Source organism: Dermacentor albipictus, chromosome 1 (assembly GCF_038994185.2).
Source record: "Dermacentor albipictus isolate Rhodes 1998 colony chromosome 1, USDA_Dalb.pri_finalv2, whole genome shotgun sequence".
Classification (NCBI taxonomy): domain Eukaryota; kingdom Metazoa; phylum Arthropoda; class Arachnida; order Ixodida; family Ixodidae; genus Dermacentor; species Dermacentor albipictus.
The window spans coordinates 283,918,716-283,935,878 of NC_091821.1; the positions used below are offsets into that span (position 1 = coordinate 283,918,716).

Genomic DNA, 17,163 nt, shown 5'->3' on the forward strand with positions numbered 1-17,163 from the left:
CGAGTCCAAATTTGAACGCTGAACAAATAGCAAATATAGTCACTAGAGTTGAGGAAGAACTTGGCAAATGGCTAAGAGCGGGAATATGGTGAGCTTCTAAGTGTAATGAAGGCAGAAATACGGAAAGAGAAACAACACGTTCGTTGGAAAGGAAATAAGAAACCGAAAAGCTGGTGGAACAAGGAGATACGAGAAGCGATCGCTGAACGACAAAAAGCATCTCGAGAGCACCGACAGGCAAAGAATTGCCGCAGGATGAAGTAACCAGTAAATGGGGAATATACCGGGAAGAAAAGTCTATGGATCAAATACAGGTGCAAACAAAATTAAAAGGTGAAAGTGACCGTTGGTTGTCAGACATACGTGAGAAAAAGAAGGCCGCACCTAGAATATTTTGGAACCACATAAAATTATTAGGCAGGAAGTCAACAACAATACGACAACATATCCTAGACGAAGATGAAAACAGACTGGAAGGAGAAGCGGCAATAAATTACATCCGAAAAGTAACAGCGGAATCTTTCCAAGGCAATGACGAGGTTGTATTTGAAGAAAAAAAGAGCATGAAAGAGACCCAAGGGGAAAAGCAGCTGGTGCTGACAAATTTAAACTGGAAGAAAGCGGAAGAGAAAATTTCTAAGCGCACAGTCACAGGACTACACGAGGTTCCCGTTAGGCTCATAAATGAACTAAGACCAAAAAGTAAGGAAGCTCTGGTGAAAGCAGTGGAAAAAAGTTTAAAAGATAGAGGAATACCAGACAGTTGGCGACAAAGTAAAATGGATTTAATTTATAAAGGTAAGGGGGAGAAAGACAGAATTCACTCGTATAGACCGTTGGGGGAGAAAGACAGAATTCACTCGTATAGACCGTTGACAATTACATCGGTAATATACATGCTAGTAATGCAGGCAATCAAATTACAGCTTCAAGCATGGGTAGAGAATAATGGCATTTTGGGAGAGCTTCAGAATGGCTTCTGAATAGGTAGGCGTTTGGATGATAACTTGTTTGTTCTTACTCAGTGTATTGAAATATCAAAAGCAGAAAGCAGACCGTTGTATGTGGCCTTTTTAGACATTACAGGAGCCTACGACAACGTACACCGCAACATCTTGTGGGATATCCTGGAAGGGGAACACTTTAGGTAACGATTGTCTTCAGCTTTTGAGAGAGATTTACCTAGAAAATAACGTTTGCTTTGAATGGGATCGGATGAGGAGCGAGGAGAAAGTTCATATCAACAAGGGACTGAGGCAGAGGTGTCCTTTATCCCCGCTGCTGTTTATGATTGACATGATGAGGATGGAGAGGGCGCTGGAAGGAAGTAGTATCGGGTTGAATCTCATACAAACAGGCGGGTACAGTAGTAGAGCAGCAACTCCCAGGTTCATTTTATGTGGACGACATTGTGTTGCTAGCCAACGAGGAAAGTGATTTGCAACATCTGGCTAATATCTGTGGACAGGAAGGCAACAATTTAGGTTTCAAATTTAGTGTGAGAAAATCAGGTGTTATGGTATTCAATGGAAACGGTGAACAGACAGTGGAGATACAAGGCCAGGAAATACCTCAGCTAAGAGAATATAAATACCTTGGCATATGGATAAACGAAGGGAATAGATATATGGAAACACAGGAAAAACCATAACAGTAAATGGGGAAGAGAAACTCAGCCATAATAAAGCACAGAGCGCTATGGGGATATAATAGGTACGAGGTCCTCCGAGGTATGTGGAAAGGTGTAATACTTCGAGGACTTACTTTTGGAAATGCGGTTGTTTGCTTTAAATCAGGGATACAATCAGGACTCGACGGGAACAAAAGGTCAGTGGGTCGCCTCGCATTGGGCGCTCACGGGAAGACTACAAATGAAGCTGTGCAGGGTGATATGGGCGGGACTAGTTTTGAAGTGAGGGAAGCTCGCAGTAAAATTGAGTATGAAGAATGGCTGAGGAATATGGAAGAAAGTAAATGGGCTGGGAGAGTGTTCAGGTGTCTGTACAGGAAAAACATTCATTCACAGTGGAGGAAAAGAACCATAAAGCTCACCAGCAAGTATGCGGCCTGTAGGGTGGGCAACACAACAACAAAGAAGGTCAAGCGGAAAGTCAGAGAGGCTGAAATAATCTCATGGGTGGCGGCAATGGAAAAGAAACCTGCCATGAGTAACTACTTAAGAGGAAAAAACGAAATCAGGAAAGAAACCATTTATGATTACTCGAAGGCAAGCTCATTACTTTTCGAGGCGAGATCGGGATGCCTTAGAACACGCGCCTATAAAGTGAGATATAAGAAGGAAGAAGAAGCATGTGTTTGCTGCTGTAAAGCTAGGGAAACTGTGGAGCGTGTTTTATTCGAATTTGAAGACGTCTGCTCGAGGTCGATTTAGGCACCACTGGCCTCCTTGAAGCCCTTGGGTTCAGTGGTAAAGCAAACATGTCCGCAATAGCCATTAGTAAGAGGCGATTGGAGGATTGGTGGAAGAAAAGTAGGGAAACGCAAAATCATCATACCTTGCTGGTGAAGTAGCGCTCTGACACGGACACAGTGAAGACACACAAGAAAAGACAACACTCACTGCACTCGCTTTTCTGGTGTGTCTTCACTGTGTCCGTGTCAGTGCGCTGCTTCAACAGCAAGGTATGGTGATTACTCACGAACTAGCCCAACTTTCCACTTTATGAAACGGCAAAAGAGTCTTTTGGCGTTTCGTACAAAACGTACAAAAGACGGAGACGTACAAAAGCACAGTTTGCAATAGGGGATCAGAAAATTTGGGCGTGATAGTTCACAGTGTTTTGTTTTTCTTTTTTCTTTGTTTAACCTAGGTAGGACATTAGGCAGTATAATAGCAAGAGCTTGGTGGCGGAACCCACCGCCCCGGTCCAAAGGGGACGCTCATAACATCCATCGATCCATGTAAAACCCCTTAAACTTCGTAAAGTAGTGGCACTCTCCTCCTCCGCCTTCACTCCTCGTTTATCCTCTCTTTCACGTTCCCTCCTCGACCGTGGCGCCGCCTACACTGCTCGAGCGTAGCAACGGCGCCAACATGTGCTCCTGGCCACTCCGTAGACCATAAAGCTCCCTACAAAAATTACCAGAGGGAACTCTGGTGCTAGTGTCTACGGGTGCTGCAATGGGAGCGGTTGAGCCAGCATGGGAATTATGGGAAGTACATGTACTTGCCTAAACTTCGTCCTTTTGGCTTCAAACGGCTGCGTCACTTTGTAAACTCGTCGTTTTAAACAGTGTATTGCGTAATAAATAATTAAATAACCATCATTAATATTGTCCGATGACAGGATTTGAATACAGGAACTCTAGCACAGAAGCATGATATTGAAACCATTAAGCCACGGGTGCATGTATGGACACGCGAATGAAACGCCCTTATAAATTTATCGCGGGCATGCCAGTGCCGTGAGACGCTTGGCACGTTTCAATTTGGTCACCTGGACAAGCTCAATCGTTGCAATTATTAGCAATCGTGCGTGTTCCCGCCCTCTTCTGCACTTCGAAGAGCATATGCTCTTCGAAGTGCAGCATATGCGCATATGCTCTCTTCAGCGCAATCTATATATATTGCGCTGAAATTTACAATAAGATTGATAAAGCGTAATATACAAAGCCACAAGAACGTATGAATCCACAAGCACGAAGACCAGGCAAATCCATGTACTTCCCACAATTCCGATGGTGGTGGAACGACTGCAGCGCCAGAGTTCCCTCTAGTAATTTTTGTTGGAAACTCTTTGCCGTAGACCACTTCCACGGCCGCTTGATGAAAACACACAACTGCGGCCTGCCGCGTCGCGCCGCCGTCTATGGGTGAGAGCGTGGAGGCCGAGTTTACAGTTATCGCCGCGTTTCGTGAGGAGTGCGCTAGTAGCCAGGTTGGATTTTGTGGCGAATGGACGTGTTTTTCGGGGCTCCGTGGCGACGACGAAATCATAAGTTTTTGTGCATGCTTTGAGCTTGCTTCTGTTTATATTTGCTGGCTTTTTGAATTGAAATAGTAATTTGGGGTTTTCCCGTTTCTTTCCTTTTTTATTTTTTTATTTGTCTCTCGTATTTCGGGTGCGCGGGTGTGCTTCGTGTACATTTGGTTTTGCAGGATGGCTAGAGCGTCCTTTCGTGCGACTTGCTCCAACACTTGCAGCCGGGTGGGACGTTGAGTGTTTGTAGTCTTTAAATGGTAGCTTGGAAGTGGCAAAACAAATAGCTATTAGTGGTTTTACTTTGCGTGTTTTGGTAGGAAAGTGAGAGCGTGGCCGCGTGGTTGAGCGCGTGCGAGAGCGTGTCATACCTTCGGTCTCCGCGGTATTGATTGCTTTTGAAACAGTGGTGAGAGTTGCTTTGCGGCATTTTGAGGATTTGGATCCTGTGCGTATCGCTTTTTTGTAGAAGGCACGTGCTCTGCATTGATACAGTATTATAGTATTTGCAAAAAGCCGTGCAATACATGGCGAGAAAGCCGGTAAAGCAGGCAGTGCGGGGGGTGACCCTCAAGGCAGATGAGGAAACAGGTGAGAATGGAGAGGGCGTCGAATCAACCGGCACACAATGTGGTGTCGATACTAGGCTGCAGAAAATGGAGAGTTTCCAGGAAGAGCTTCTGAAACAGGTGCAAGAGCTCAAAAATGAGCTAAACACGGAGCGTGAGGCACGGAAAGTAGTTGAAAAGAGACTGGAAGCAGCAGAGGAAAAGCTGAACAGGCCCGCCATTGTGAGCGAGAATGTACGTGACAATGGAACGCAGACCCCCGACGCGACAGGCGCGGGAGGGTCAGACAAATACGTGGAACGCAGGCAGGGTGATGAAGGGTTAGCTGGAAAGAGCAGCACCTACCTTCAGGCCGCTACGCGGAAAAAGCAGGAGCCCAGGGGACAATGCCCCTTGTCGAGTCCGAATCACGCGGGAAATGACAAAGGGAAGCAGGCAGAGGTAGGAGAGAGTGAAAGGGTGATTATTGCAGGCGATTCAAACCTGGCTGGGTGCTCAAAAGCAATTGTGGAGAGGTGAAAGGCGACAAAAGAGTGGCGGTAGGGACATTTCCAGGGCGCACACTGGATTCTGTCATGGAGCGAGCAAAAGAAAAGCTCGCGGAAAATTCTCAGGTGCGCAACCTTGTCATAGTAGCAGGTGGGCTAAATGACGTCCTAAACAGGAAAGGGCCAGGACTAGCCCAGCGCTTGGCGAAGGGGGTGGACGACTTGCGTGAGCTATCCCCTCAGGTGCAGATCGTGGTGTGCACGGTGCCGGAGGTGCCTGTGCGTGACATTCATGTACAAAGAGCCGTAGTGGCTGCTAATGAGGCAATATGGAAAATGAGCCGAGAGAAATGCTTCGAGGTTGTCGAAGTAAACAGGGAAGTGAGAAGTTGCGGTGGTTTTAAACGAGACGGGATCCACTTCAATTACAGGTTGGCACGAGAAGTGGGCTGGCGACTTGGTGGTCGCGCTGTTGCTTTTTAGGGGGCCCGCGGGCGCTCAGGAGGTCAGCGTAGGTAGTAATGAAGAAGGTCCCCTAGGGGAACATCAGAAGAGCATCGCCGTCGATAATAGAAAAAGGAGGAAAAGAAGCAAAAGAGCTCGCCATGCAATAGGTTACATAAACATGCAGGGCGGCAGAAGAAAGGAAAAGTGGGCAGAGATTGAGGAGCAGTTACACAGAGAACAAATAGGGGTGTATGCGGTTACAGAAACGCACCTTACAGACTCAGAAGAGCCACCAGTTATTGACAATTATGTTTGGGAAGGGTGCAACAGAACTAAGTCGGAAAAAAAGGGAGGGGGAGTCGGAACGCTCATCCATCAGGGAGCCAAATGGAAAAGATTAAATTCATAATGTCAAGAGCATCTTTGGTTATCAGGTACAATGAGTGGGAAAGAAACTTGGCTGTGCGTTACGTATTTGTGGACCGGAAAATATTGCACAGAGAAAAATAAAGAGTTAGTGGAATGCATAAGCGCTGATATTAGGGGTTTCGGGAGTGGTGCTCAAATTGTCCTATTAGGTGACATGAATGCCCACATACAGGATTTAGATGGCTATACCGACAATAACGGGAAGTCAATGCTGGACCTTTGTGAGCAAAATAATCTCGTGATCATGAATACAGGGCCTAAGTGTGAAGGACACATTACGTGGGAAGTGGGAAACCGGCAATCAACCATTGATTGCTGTCTGATGACAGAAGGAATTCATGATAAGTTGAGAGAAATGGTTATTTCGAATACTGTTAGCCCTTTTCGGGCTGGTACAGGGTGGGAGGATTGACACATTTTGTCAACACATCAAGCAATGAAAAATAAATACATCACGAGAGGTACATTTCCAGCTTCCGTTCAAACGATTGTACAGTCATTGTGTCATCAAAAATCTGTACATCAAGGCCATTCCAGTCTTCAATTGTCTTAACAAGGAGATAATATTTAAAAACATCAATTCTGGCATTGTAAGGCATAAAAACATAAGGCTGATTCACACGGGGTGAGACTCTGCCAGGACGCAACAAATAGCGCGACTGATCTCAGTTAAATGTATTAGTAGAGAGCTGGTACAAAAACTTCAGTCGTGCGATTTTTCTGCGTGTTGCCAGTGACGATAAATCTGCGCTAGCGAGCAAAGGGTTCACGTACTGTGTTTTGCGATACGCTGAAAATATAAACCGTACTGCAAGTCTCTGAATGCGTTAAAGTTGGTTAATCTGATATTGCTGGTGAGGATCCCATATAACACTACCATATTCCAAAGAAGGGCGTACAACGGCTGTGTTGGCCTTAACTGCAGGCGTTGCTTGCGCCAATTTTCTTTTAAAAAATCCATGTTTTCGCTGAGCAGATCCACATATGTTGTTTACATGATTCTTCCAATTGAGGTTATTTGAGATGGTGACACCAACATACTTTAGTTTTGTCGTGCGGGCTATTGTTTGTTGCCTCCAAAGTAATTAAAACACAGTGGTATTTTCTTGTTCGAGACAGTCATACCCGCGACCTTTTCAAAATTAATTTCCATATTCCATTTGGAGCACCAGTTGTGGATTCCTTCCAAGTATTTATTCAATAATTTTGATCATCTATTGATTTCACTGGGCAGTACAATATACAATCGTCCGCAAATAAACGAACGTCAACACTAGTATCTATATGCTCGGCTATATCATTAATGTAAATCAAGAATAATATCGGTCCCAACACAGGCCGTTGAGGTACACCAGAAGAAACGGGTAAACTTTGGGAGTGTTGGCCATTAATTTCAACAAATTGCAGTCGATTTGTCAAGTACGCTTGAATCCAATTAATAATTTGCTCGTTGACCCCAAAGTCATAAAGCTTGCTGATCAGCTTGCTGTGACAGAACTTATCGAATGCCTTTGACATATCAATTGAAATTACGTCAACATGCGCTTTCGAGTTGACTGCCTCAGCAAAGCTGTGGATAGTTTCAAACAGTTGGGTCACAGTTGATAGACTTCTTCGAAAGCCATGCTGCTTACTGTAGAAAACATTATTTTCTATATACTGAACTCCTCAGCAATTATGTGTTCCAGGACCTTGCACATTGTGCACGTAATAGAAACCGGGCGATAATTCCCAATCAAGCCAGTCAGTAGGTATAATCCCGCTATGAAGCAATAGATTGATGGGAGAACTGAATTAAGATCTGCTACGAATCTAAGAAGACTTTCTTCGCCGTGGAGCCAAGTAAAGAATATGCTAACGACCTTTTGTAGATGAGCGGCTTCAAAGGTGTGGCCACAAAAAAGGGTTCTTCAAGCAATGCCATAAATATATTCGCATAATTATTAGCCACCTTCGTGGCCATTGCTGTTCCGCTTATGTGGAGAAAGTGTTTCTGGTGAAATTTGAAGTTATTGTACCCTAGTACTGACCGCAATAGCGTTCACAGCGTGCCCTCGTCCATACTTACAGGCGTGTTTGCCTTCTTGTAAGCATTGACCATCGCGTCAATGCCGCTTGTTTGTGGTATGTTTGTGTATAGGGACACTACATCCATTGTAACGAGGAAGTTTTCTTTAGGGATCTCGAATCTAGTTATGCGAAGAAAATGGATGGCGTCATGAATTTAAGATGGAATCGTCGGAACTGTGTCCTTAATTATGAACTCCAAGGCACTTGAAATTATTTCGTTTATCATGCCATTGTTTCAGACAATAAGGCGACCGGGCTGGTTAGTTTTCTGGATATCAGGAAGGAAACAAAAACGACCTGGGGCAGGCTGAATCGGCTGCATTGCTTTAAGCATGTCCCTAGATATTTTCCCTTTCTTATGCAGTGAATTTGCGGTTTATGTCTGATTCAAAACAATTTAGTAGGGCTCAGCAAATTCCGTGAAGTCCATATATACTGATATCCTTCTTTTGGGTAGTCCACCTTATCCAATATTACTATTGCGCCACCCTTCTCCACAAGTTTAATTACCACATCTGATCGGTCGCTGCCGTCAGTGTGTGTGTGTGTGTGTGTGTGTGTGTGTGTGTGTGTGTGTGTGTGTGTGTGTGTGTGTGTGTGTGTGTGTGTGTGTGTGTGTGTGTGTGTGTGTGTGTGTGTGTGTGTGTGTGTGTGTGTGTGTGTGTGTGTGTGTGTGTGTGTGTGTGTGTGTGTGTGTGTGTGTGTGTGTGTGTGTGTGTGTGTGTGTGTGTGTGTGTGTGTGTGTGTGTGTGTGTGTGTGTGTGTGTGTGTGTGTGTGTGTGTGTGTGTGTGTGTGTGTGTGTGTGTGTGTGTGTGTGTGTGTGTGTGTGTGTGTGTGTGTGTGTGTGTGTGTGTGTGTGTGTGTGTGTGTGTGTGTGTGTGTGTGTGTGTGTGTGTGTGTGTGTGTGTGTGTGTGTGTGTGTGTGTGTGTGTGTGTGTGTGTGTGTGTGTGTGTGTGTGTGTGTGTGTGTGTGTGTGTGTGTGTGTGTGTGTGTGTGTGTGTGTGTGTGTGTGTGTGTGTGTGTGTGTGTGTGTGTGTGTGTGTGTGTGTGTGTGTGTGTGTGTGTGTGTGTGTGTGTGTGTGTGTGTGTGTGTGTGTGTGAGTGAGTGAGTGAGTGAGTGAGTGAGTGAGTGAGAGTGCGCGCGCGCGTGCGTGGGTGCGAAATGCCTACGTAGGTAAGAGGGCGAACGTTAGACGCCGGGCGCGTCGGACCGCATTGGCCGCGTCCGCCAGTACGTCGAACCGTCGGTCGAACAAGACGCTGCTGATCTCGCTAACGTGATGTAACGTGTGGGTGCGTTACCGCTTCGTCGAACTATATTTAGGTATTAAGAGACTCTACTTTTAATACGGATGAAATACACGAATCGTATCGAGAAAAATAAAAGCGAGTACTTACTTTCTGAGGCTGGCACGTTCATTTGCGACGAACTGCACCAAAATCAGGTCGAGCCTTTCGCGCAACCAGCACACACTGAACGCTTTCTTAAAAACAAATTTCCTATTTTTGCTATGCATTCTCACCCTGCAGGTTCCGGGAATGGCTTCTGCGCGTTCACTTCACGCAGCAAAGCCAAACCGTAGGCCATTGAGAAGTACAGCCTTGCGCTGGTCGCCTTAGACGTTGCCATTTTGGGAAACTCATTTGTCTCACGCTCCCCCGAACAAACAAGAACCACGAGCGCAGCACGAAAGGCTCCCTACGTACGCATGCAAGAATCGGATGCGTGCGCACGCAGCGGCCGCGTACGCATCACGCACCGTTCGTGTTGCGTTCTGCACATGCGCACTTTGCAGAACGTAGCGATCTTACTTGCGCAGCGCCGTTGCGTACGCTACGTACGCAGTACTAAAGCTGCCTGTTGACACGGGGACTTGTTTACCGTTTTCGGCTGAGCGTTTTTCACCGTCTAACAAATGTTATCGCTCAGTGTAGGACGCGCCCGCATGTATCGGAAGTTTCTCGAATGTTGTTAATGGTTCTGTAGTCACCGAAGCTTGCGTAATCTGATCGCATGTGCGACGCGAATTGTGTAGAACTTTCTGAAAGACAAGTGGGGACCATGGATTACTCTGGAAGCTTCGATGACTTGTGTATGAAAGCCGACGCGCTTGACCGGCAGATGAGATTTTCAACGATCGCCGACTGTGTTCGCCGCTGTCGTTGTTCTTTGAGTGTAGCCTGCTTTAGGGGGCACAGGTTCGGCCAATAAACTACTAGTTTCGCCATTCACAGTTTTGCTGCTCTCTTCACTGTCACTACCACGTCACAATATATATATATATATATATATATATATATATATATATATATATATATATATATATATATATATATATATATAGACGGATGAGAGAAGGGATCTACTGCACATAGCATTTTTGAAGAGATCCTGGGGTACATTTATTATCACTTTTGCTTTAGAGTAAGAAATGTGGTGTGGATTGGCGTTTTCAAATAACGCACAAAATCCGTAGGCAAGCACTTTCGAAGGCGGTCCTAGGAGAAAAATCGCCCATCTCGTGGTGTAGATGTCTTGGCCGTGGCACATGCAACACAGGGAGCAGAACAACTTTTTATAGAGTCTTGTATGCAACACTGCTGATGACATTGTACACTGGTCTTTCATGACGCGCCCTTCCACGTCATGAATATTTCCGCAGGCTGGTATGGTCCGCTTCACATTGTCCACGACTGCATGGCCGGCTACTTGCTGCTGATGGTGTCCGTGCACGATACGGGACAACTCAAGCTCATTTACTTGAGGCAGAACGATTGGGTTCAACACCAGGCAAACAATCAAAAATAATGTCCGAAATTTAAAAACTAGAGAAATGCACGAGCACACATAATTGACGTAGAAAATAGAAAATTCATATGCACTCTGCGCGATTTTAACGGATATATTATTTAATGTAATGTCCAGACATATATTTCGCATCGTTGTTAGCATAATTATTTGACACAATGCGCAACGACTATTGCTGATGATTTTTTTTGCTACGCAATGGGCAGCCTGAAAGAATGCCTGCACAAGTGATATCACACATGAAACAATGCAGGTGCCTGGCACAGACGGCGAAAGCGACTTACTTAGGGCACAACTGGGCCTATCGGAATTTTTTTTAACTTGAAACGTAAAACACAAAGAGGACATAACAAAGAGCTCAGGATTATCACATATTCCTTCAGAATATTTGGCGAGAAGCGTGCACCAAACGAGGCGTCCACGCTATGTGACGCTTCGCACATGGCGTCACACATATGCACACGCACAAACAAACGAATAAGAAATGAAGGCGTTCGTCGCCTAGACTGTCAACACACAGTGGCAGCGTTCGTCCTTCATCGAGTGGATTGCCTGTGTTTGTTTATTTCTTCACTTAACTGCTGAACCGAAACGCTGCCACTCGGTGGTCAGAAAGAGCGCCGCACATCCCCCAGCAGGAGACATTTCTGTCCTCGCTGTTGCAACACGCCGTGTGTGCCTTTAGTGGTTGCCGCTTGCGAAACTGCCCACAGCTGTGTTTGAAATTACGCAATATGCAAAACAAAGAAGCTATATGCGAGCGAGACGAGCAGCGCAGAGAAGTGCTCGAAGAAAGTCTTGGCACGTCCTGTTCAGAGCTCTGAAAACAGAGGAACGCCGCTAGTACCGCGAGACGACGAAGGCGAGCCAGAAGAGCACCGGCAGCGCTCGGCTGGCGCCGCTTTCCATCGGGTCCATCGCTTCTTCCGTTTCTTCCGGGTCAGTGACCACGATCCTCCAGCCCAGATAGTAGTGGGTGAAGCACTGAAACAGAGAGCCACAGTCAGCGCACCTGCTCGTTTCGAAAAGGCCAGCAGCACCTGGTAGTAGACAAGGCCGGGCGTATCCTTGTCCGGAGTCCAGGTAAATGTTCCGGGCTGACCGCGGTCACACTGTAGCCTCAACGTTTGCTTGAAGTTCTCCCAGGATTTCGACTCGTCGCTCATGTCCACCGTCTTGTGCTTCCACTCGCAATAGCGGCCCGTACCTGCGTCGCAGTCAGAGATCACTATGAGCCGCCTTCGAGAGACACGAAAGGTTCCGCCCTAAATTGCCAGCTGGCGCGCACCCCACACCCATTTCTTGCTGTTGGCCGCGCCTGTTCACATGGGCTGTACGCTTACTGCGGTCTGCTGCTCACGCTATATTAGCTACGGGAATGAAGACTACCTTGAGCTCAATGTATTTCCTTTTCTGCCAGAAAATCACAAGAGTTTATTTCTTAGGGTCTGCAGTCAGACAAGATTTTCGGCTCTTGTTCATAACCTTAGTAGAATATTTATTTTTTATAACAACATCGACATTGTCATCAGATGACAGGGAAATGGTATCATTACTGAACAGCAACAATTCTGATAATCTTAAAGGAGTACTAATATGAAGGTAGCTCTGAACTCTGCAAGTACATTCGTTGTGGGACATGCTTATCGAAATGATAAATGGTAAAAATTCTCCAAATTTGTTTTTGCGCATGTGCTGAGAAATACCTGACATGTTATTTTTATAGGGCATGGTATATCAAAGGGCATGGAATAAATAGACTGAATGCATGGGCCGTATTACGTTAAACTATCCTAATATGTTTTTATTCCAATCTCCTGACGTCAAATTTGCGTGACCGCCGACGCAAGACTCGGACGGCGACCCGCAGGGTTCTCTGAACCGACCAACCAAACGCTCCCCTTGTTTATAGAAGGTAACTTTTGTTTGCTTTAAAAACGAATAATATTGCATACAGTGAGCGGCTTGTTTTACCTAATTGGCTGACAAGAGGCGAGGTGCACGCTCAAGCGGAGAGTGATTATGGGGCCGAGCCAGTGCACTGAAAATCGATAACCGCCTGGAGCGGGCGGTGCCGCCGTCTGCGATTGGTCCACTTTCCCTTACTTGTATTGAGGTGGCTGGTCGAAACTCGCGGCGGCATGCAACGGAAGGTTAAGGATGCCGCTAAAACGGATCCTCAGCAAAGAAGAGTTGGCAGAGCGAGGTCGCAAACGTGCCGAAAGTGCTTAAAAACGTTACACGGCCTCGCAAAAAGGTTTAGTGGACGCAAATAAACCAACGCTCTCCGGCAGGTGCAAGTAGCCAGTGCCTGAGCGATCGGCGGTAGACATTTTTATTCCTTTCAGAACGGGGCAGCCCGCGGCTATTCAGAATAAAATTCAGTTTTGTTCGGCATATAATGCATCTTTAATGCGTGCGCATCACTTCGACGCGCTTAGTTTTCGAGGTCTTGTAACGTCGCAGGACAGGCAAGTGGGTGCAGCCCAAAAACTTTTGACCAATCATCATCATCATCATCAGGCTGGTTACGCCCACTGCAGGGCAAAGGCCTCTTTCCTACTTCTCCGACTACCCCGGTCATGTACTGATTGTGGCCATGTCGTCCCTTCAAACTTCTTAATATCATACGCCCACCTAACTTTCTGCCGCCCCCTGCTACGCTTCCCTTCCCTTAGAATCCAATCCGTAACCCTTAATGACCATCGGTTATCTTCCCTCCTCCTTACATGTCCTGCCCATGCCCATGTCTTTTTCTTGATTTCAACTAAGATGTCATTACCTCGCGTTTGTTCCCTCACCCAATCAGCTCTTTTCTTATCCCTTAACATTACACCTATCATTCTTCTTTCCATAGCTCGTTGCGTCGTCCTCAATTTAAGTAGAACCCTTTTCGTAAGCCTCCAGGTTTCTGCCCCGTACGTGAGTACTAGTAAGACACAGCTGTTATACACTTTTCTTTTGAGGGATAATGGCAATTTGCTGTTCATGATGTCACGATGCCTGCCAAACACACCCCAGCCCATTCTTATTGTTCTGATTATTTGAGTCTCATGATCCGCATCCGCGGTCACTACCTGCCCTAAGTAGATGTATTCCCTTACCACTCTCAGTAGCTTGCTACCTATCGTAAACTGCTGTTCTCTTCCAAGAATGTTAAACATTACTTTAGTTTTCTGCAGATTAATGTTTAGACCCACCCTTCTACTTTGCCTCTCAAGGTCACTGAGCATGCATTGCAATTGGTCACCTGAGTTACTAAGGAAGGCAATATCATTAGCGAATCGCAAGTTACTAAGGTATTCTCCACTAACTATTATCCCAAATTCTTCCCAATCCAGGTCTCTGAATACCTCTTGTAAACACGCCGTGAATAACATTGGAGAAATCGTATCTCCCTGCCTGACGCCTTCTTTATTGGGATTTTGTTGCTTTCTTTATGGAGGACTACGGTGGCTGTGGAGCCGCTATAGATGTCTTTCAGTACTTTGACATACAGCTCCTCTACACCCTGATTCCGTAATGCCTCCATGACTGCTGAGGTTTCCACTGAATCAAACGCTTTCTCGTAATCAATGAAAGCTGTATATAAGGGTTGGTTATATACCGCACATTTCTCTATCACCTGATTGATAGTGTGAATATGATCTAGTGTTGAGTAGCCTTTACGGAATCCTGTCTGGTCCTTTGATTGACGGAAGTCTAAGGTGTTCCTGATTCTATTTGCAATTACCTTAGTAAATACTTTGTAGGCAACGGACAGTAAGCTGATCGGTCAATAAGTTTTCAAGTCATCGGCGTCCCCTTTCTTATGGATTAGGATAATGTTAGTGTTCTCCCGAGATTCCGGCACGCTCGAGGTCATGAGGCATTGCGTATACAGAGTGGCCAGTTTTTCTATAACAATCTGCCCACCATTCTTCGACAAAGCTGCTGTTACCTGATGCCAGTGGCGTAGCTAGGTCGTCTGGCACTCGGGGCCCATAGGTCTTCTGTCACCCCCCCCCCCCCCTAATGTAGTCGAGGAAGGAGAGGATATCGACAATTTCCGGGTTTCACCACCAGTACAGCCGCCTTGGATACCGCGCACGTTTCCCAGGTCCCCCTCTCCTTCGCTTTCTTTCCCGGAGATCGCGAATGCAGCAAATATACACGCCGTTTTTCCTGCTCCAAATAACACAGCATGCTGCACTGATAACGTGTGATAAGCCTATGTGCACATCTGTCAGACTGTAAGGCTTGGCAGCCAATACAAATGCGGCATCGTGGAAAATATGACTCACGTACAAGTAACAAAAATATCTTTATAATAAAGTTTTAATTACCAATTTTAGCGACAATATTGCATTTGAAAAATTGAAGCTCGACATTCATATCTTGCCCAACAACAACTTCACAAAAATCGTCGTAGGTACTATGGCACGCAGCCCTGAACGAAAACGAAAATTAAATTGTCAGTGACGCTGACCTTCCCACCCTATTAGAAAACGCTACCTGCCTCCCCGCTGCGCGGGCGCCAATGCTATGGCAATTACGAGTTCTCTTCATTCTGATCAATAAAGCTTTTATTTTTCATTTGCTGCTATACGGACAAACGTGATTATCCGAGCTGCGGCACCACCGGTAGATTGGGAACAGAATAGAGCACGCTTCGCGTCGATTCTTGGCGTCACCATAAAAAAAAAAGAAAGAAAAGGCCGCAATGAAGCCCGTGCCAGCGAAAGTTTGCACTACTGTTGGTTTGCACTCGCAATGGAGAGGATTAAGGGATCAACGTCACTGGTCCACTATTTCATATTTCTTTCAGTGCTGCCATATACTGGGCGCAGCCCGCACTGCCGAAGTACTGTAGGTTGTAGCACCCAAAACAATTTTGTTTAAGAAGCTTTTGTTGAGTTAATAATATGACTTTGAGTCCTGAATTCTTGAATTGAAGTGCTTCCTCTATAAGTACTAATTACGGGATTATTAAGGATGTGGTTATTACTTATCTGCCAAATTTTTCGCGCTACCGAGTTCCTAGTAGTCACAAAAAGACCACTTCATAGAATCTCGATCGGGAAATATCCTTACAAAATTCACCTTTTCTTTAAATAAAATTCTGTGCAGCTGATACAGACACTGTACTTGTGACATGAAGTCACACAACAACAACAGTTTTCTGAAACTTTCGAAGGGAAGAAGGAAAGCGTCAAACATAACGGCAGGCTTCGCAGCGGCTTCTCGGACCGAGCGGGAGAGGGGAAAAGCGAGCCGGACATCGCGGCGGGCACGCGACTACAGCCTGTCGAGTCATACGCCGCCAAACTCTTCGGCCGAACCGAGTCTGAAGACGATCCAGAGAATCCCATTCGCGACTTTTGACGGCCTGTTGTGCCATTACCACAAGCCCGGATTCCGAATCTGCAAGATGCGGAATCTATCCTGCGAGCGCCATAATTCTCCCTTCACAAGACAAGATGCTGCGCCGTCGTGCGGGAGAAGCCTCGGCGAGCAGCGTGTTTGGACGTGTCCGCGTGTGCCCGACAGCCCGGCGCCGCACCTCCCTTGCCTGGAGGTCACCGCGCGCGCGAACTTTGAACCGGGTGGCCAGCGCGGTCGCTGGTTGGACCCCTCGGACGACCGTCGTGTGCTGACTTTGTATTGGGCCGTTTGAGTGACAATGGGCCTCGGGGATTATAAAAGCAGCGACACGCCGCTCGAAAACAGGATCCGCCGACCTCACCGGGAGAGAGTGTCGCTCCCGACTGGGGTGAAATGTGTCACGCGTTTTCGCCGGACGTCGTCGTGCGAGAACAGTCGCGTTTGTTGTGAGCACTCGGCCCCAGTGCCGACCCGTTCATGTCCTGTATGATAACCTGTATATAATGTATAAAGTCCCTTTTGTTATTCTCATCGACGCCAGGCTCGGAGTCATCGCTACCAACGCTCTGTCACGAAACGGGTGACGAGCGCTACGGGACCACAAAGCCGTAATCGTGGTGCAGCGGTACAAGTTCGTAACACTGGTGGCACCGGTTGGGTGTCGTAACACTGGATGGCAGCTACGGGATTGACCGGCATCAGCTACCTCGGCGCGGTGAGTGCCTGAAGTTTACCTCAAACACCAGACTTTCTCTGACACAGGTTATAGTAGCTTAGGGAAGGATTTGGTGTTGCATTGTGATAACCTTGTGTGTTTCAAGCCTAGTAAGAGTGTTTTGAAAACCAGGGGATGCTGAGGGGGTAAACAGGGCAGTGTGTGATATACTTGCATATGTCTTACTAGTAGTGTTATAGTAGCGTACGGCAGGTATATTCAAAAAGGGTAAACAGCAGGAGGACAGTGTGAACGATGGAGAAGTACAAGGTGAAGGAACTTCTCGAAATTTGTGAGGAGTTGGGCATTGAGTTGGGCTCAACCAAAAG

General features: G+C 46.4%; 1 protein-coding gene across 1 annotated transcript in view; it reads right to left on the reverse strand.

The window, feature by feature from the left end:
- Positions 1–10,321: 10,321 nt before the first annotated feature.
- The window catches only part of LOC139054423 (protein Skeletor, isoforms B/C-like), a 455,133-nt gene continuing 448,291 nt past the window's right edge, over positions 10,322–17,163 (reverse strand). Inside the window, exons 20-21 of the mRNA XM_070531374.1 lie at positions 11,796–11,962; positions 10,322–11,739 (exon numbers count right to left, since the gene is read on the reverse strand). Coding sequence (XP_070387475.1) covers positions 11,596–11,739; positions 11,796–11,962 — 311 coding nt within the window. The 3' untranslated portion in view covers positions 10,322–11,595. The remainder of the gene's footprint in view (positions 11,740–11,795; positions 11,963–17,163) is intronic.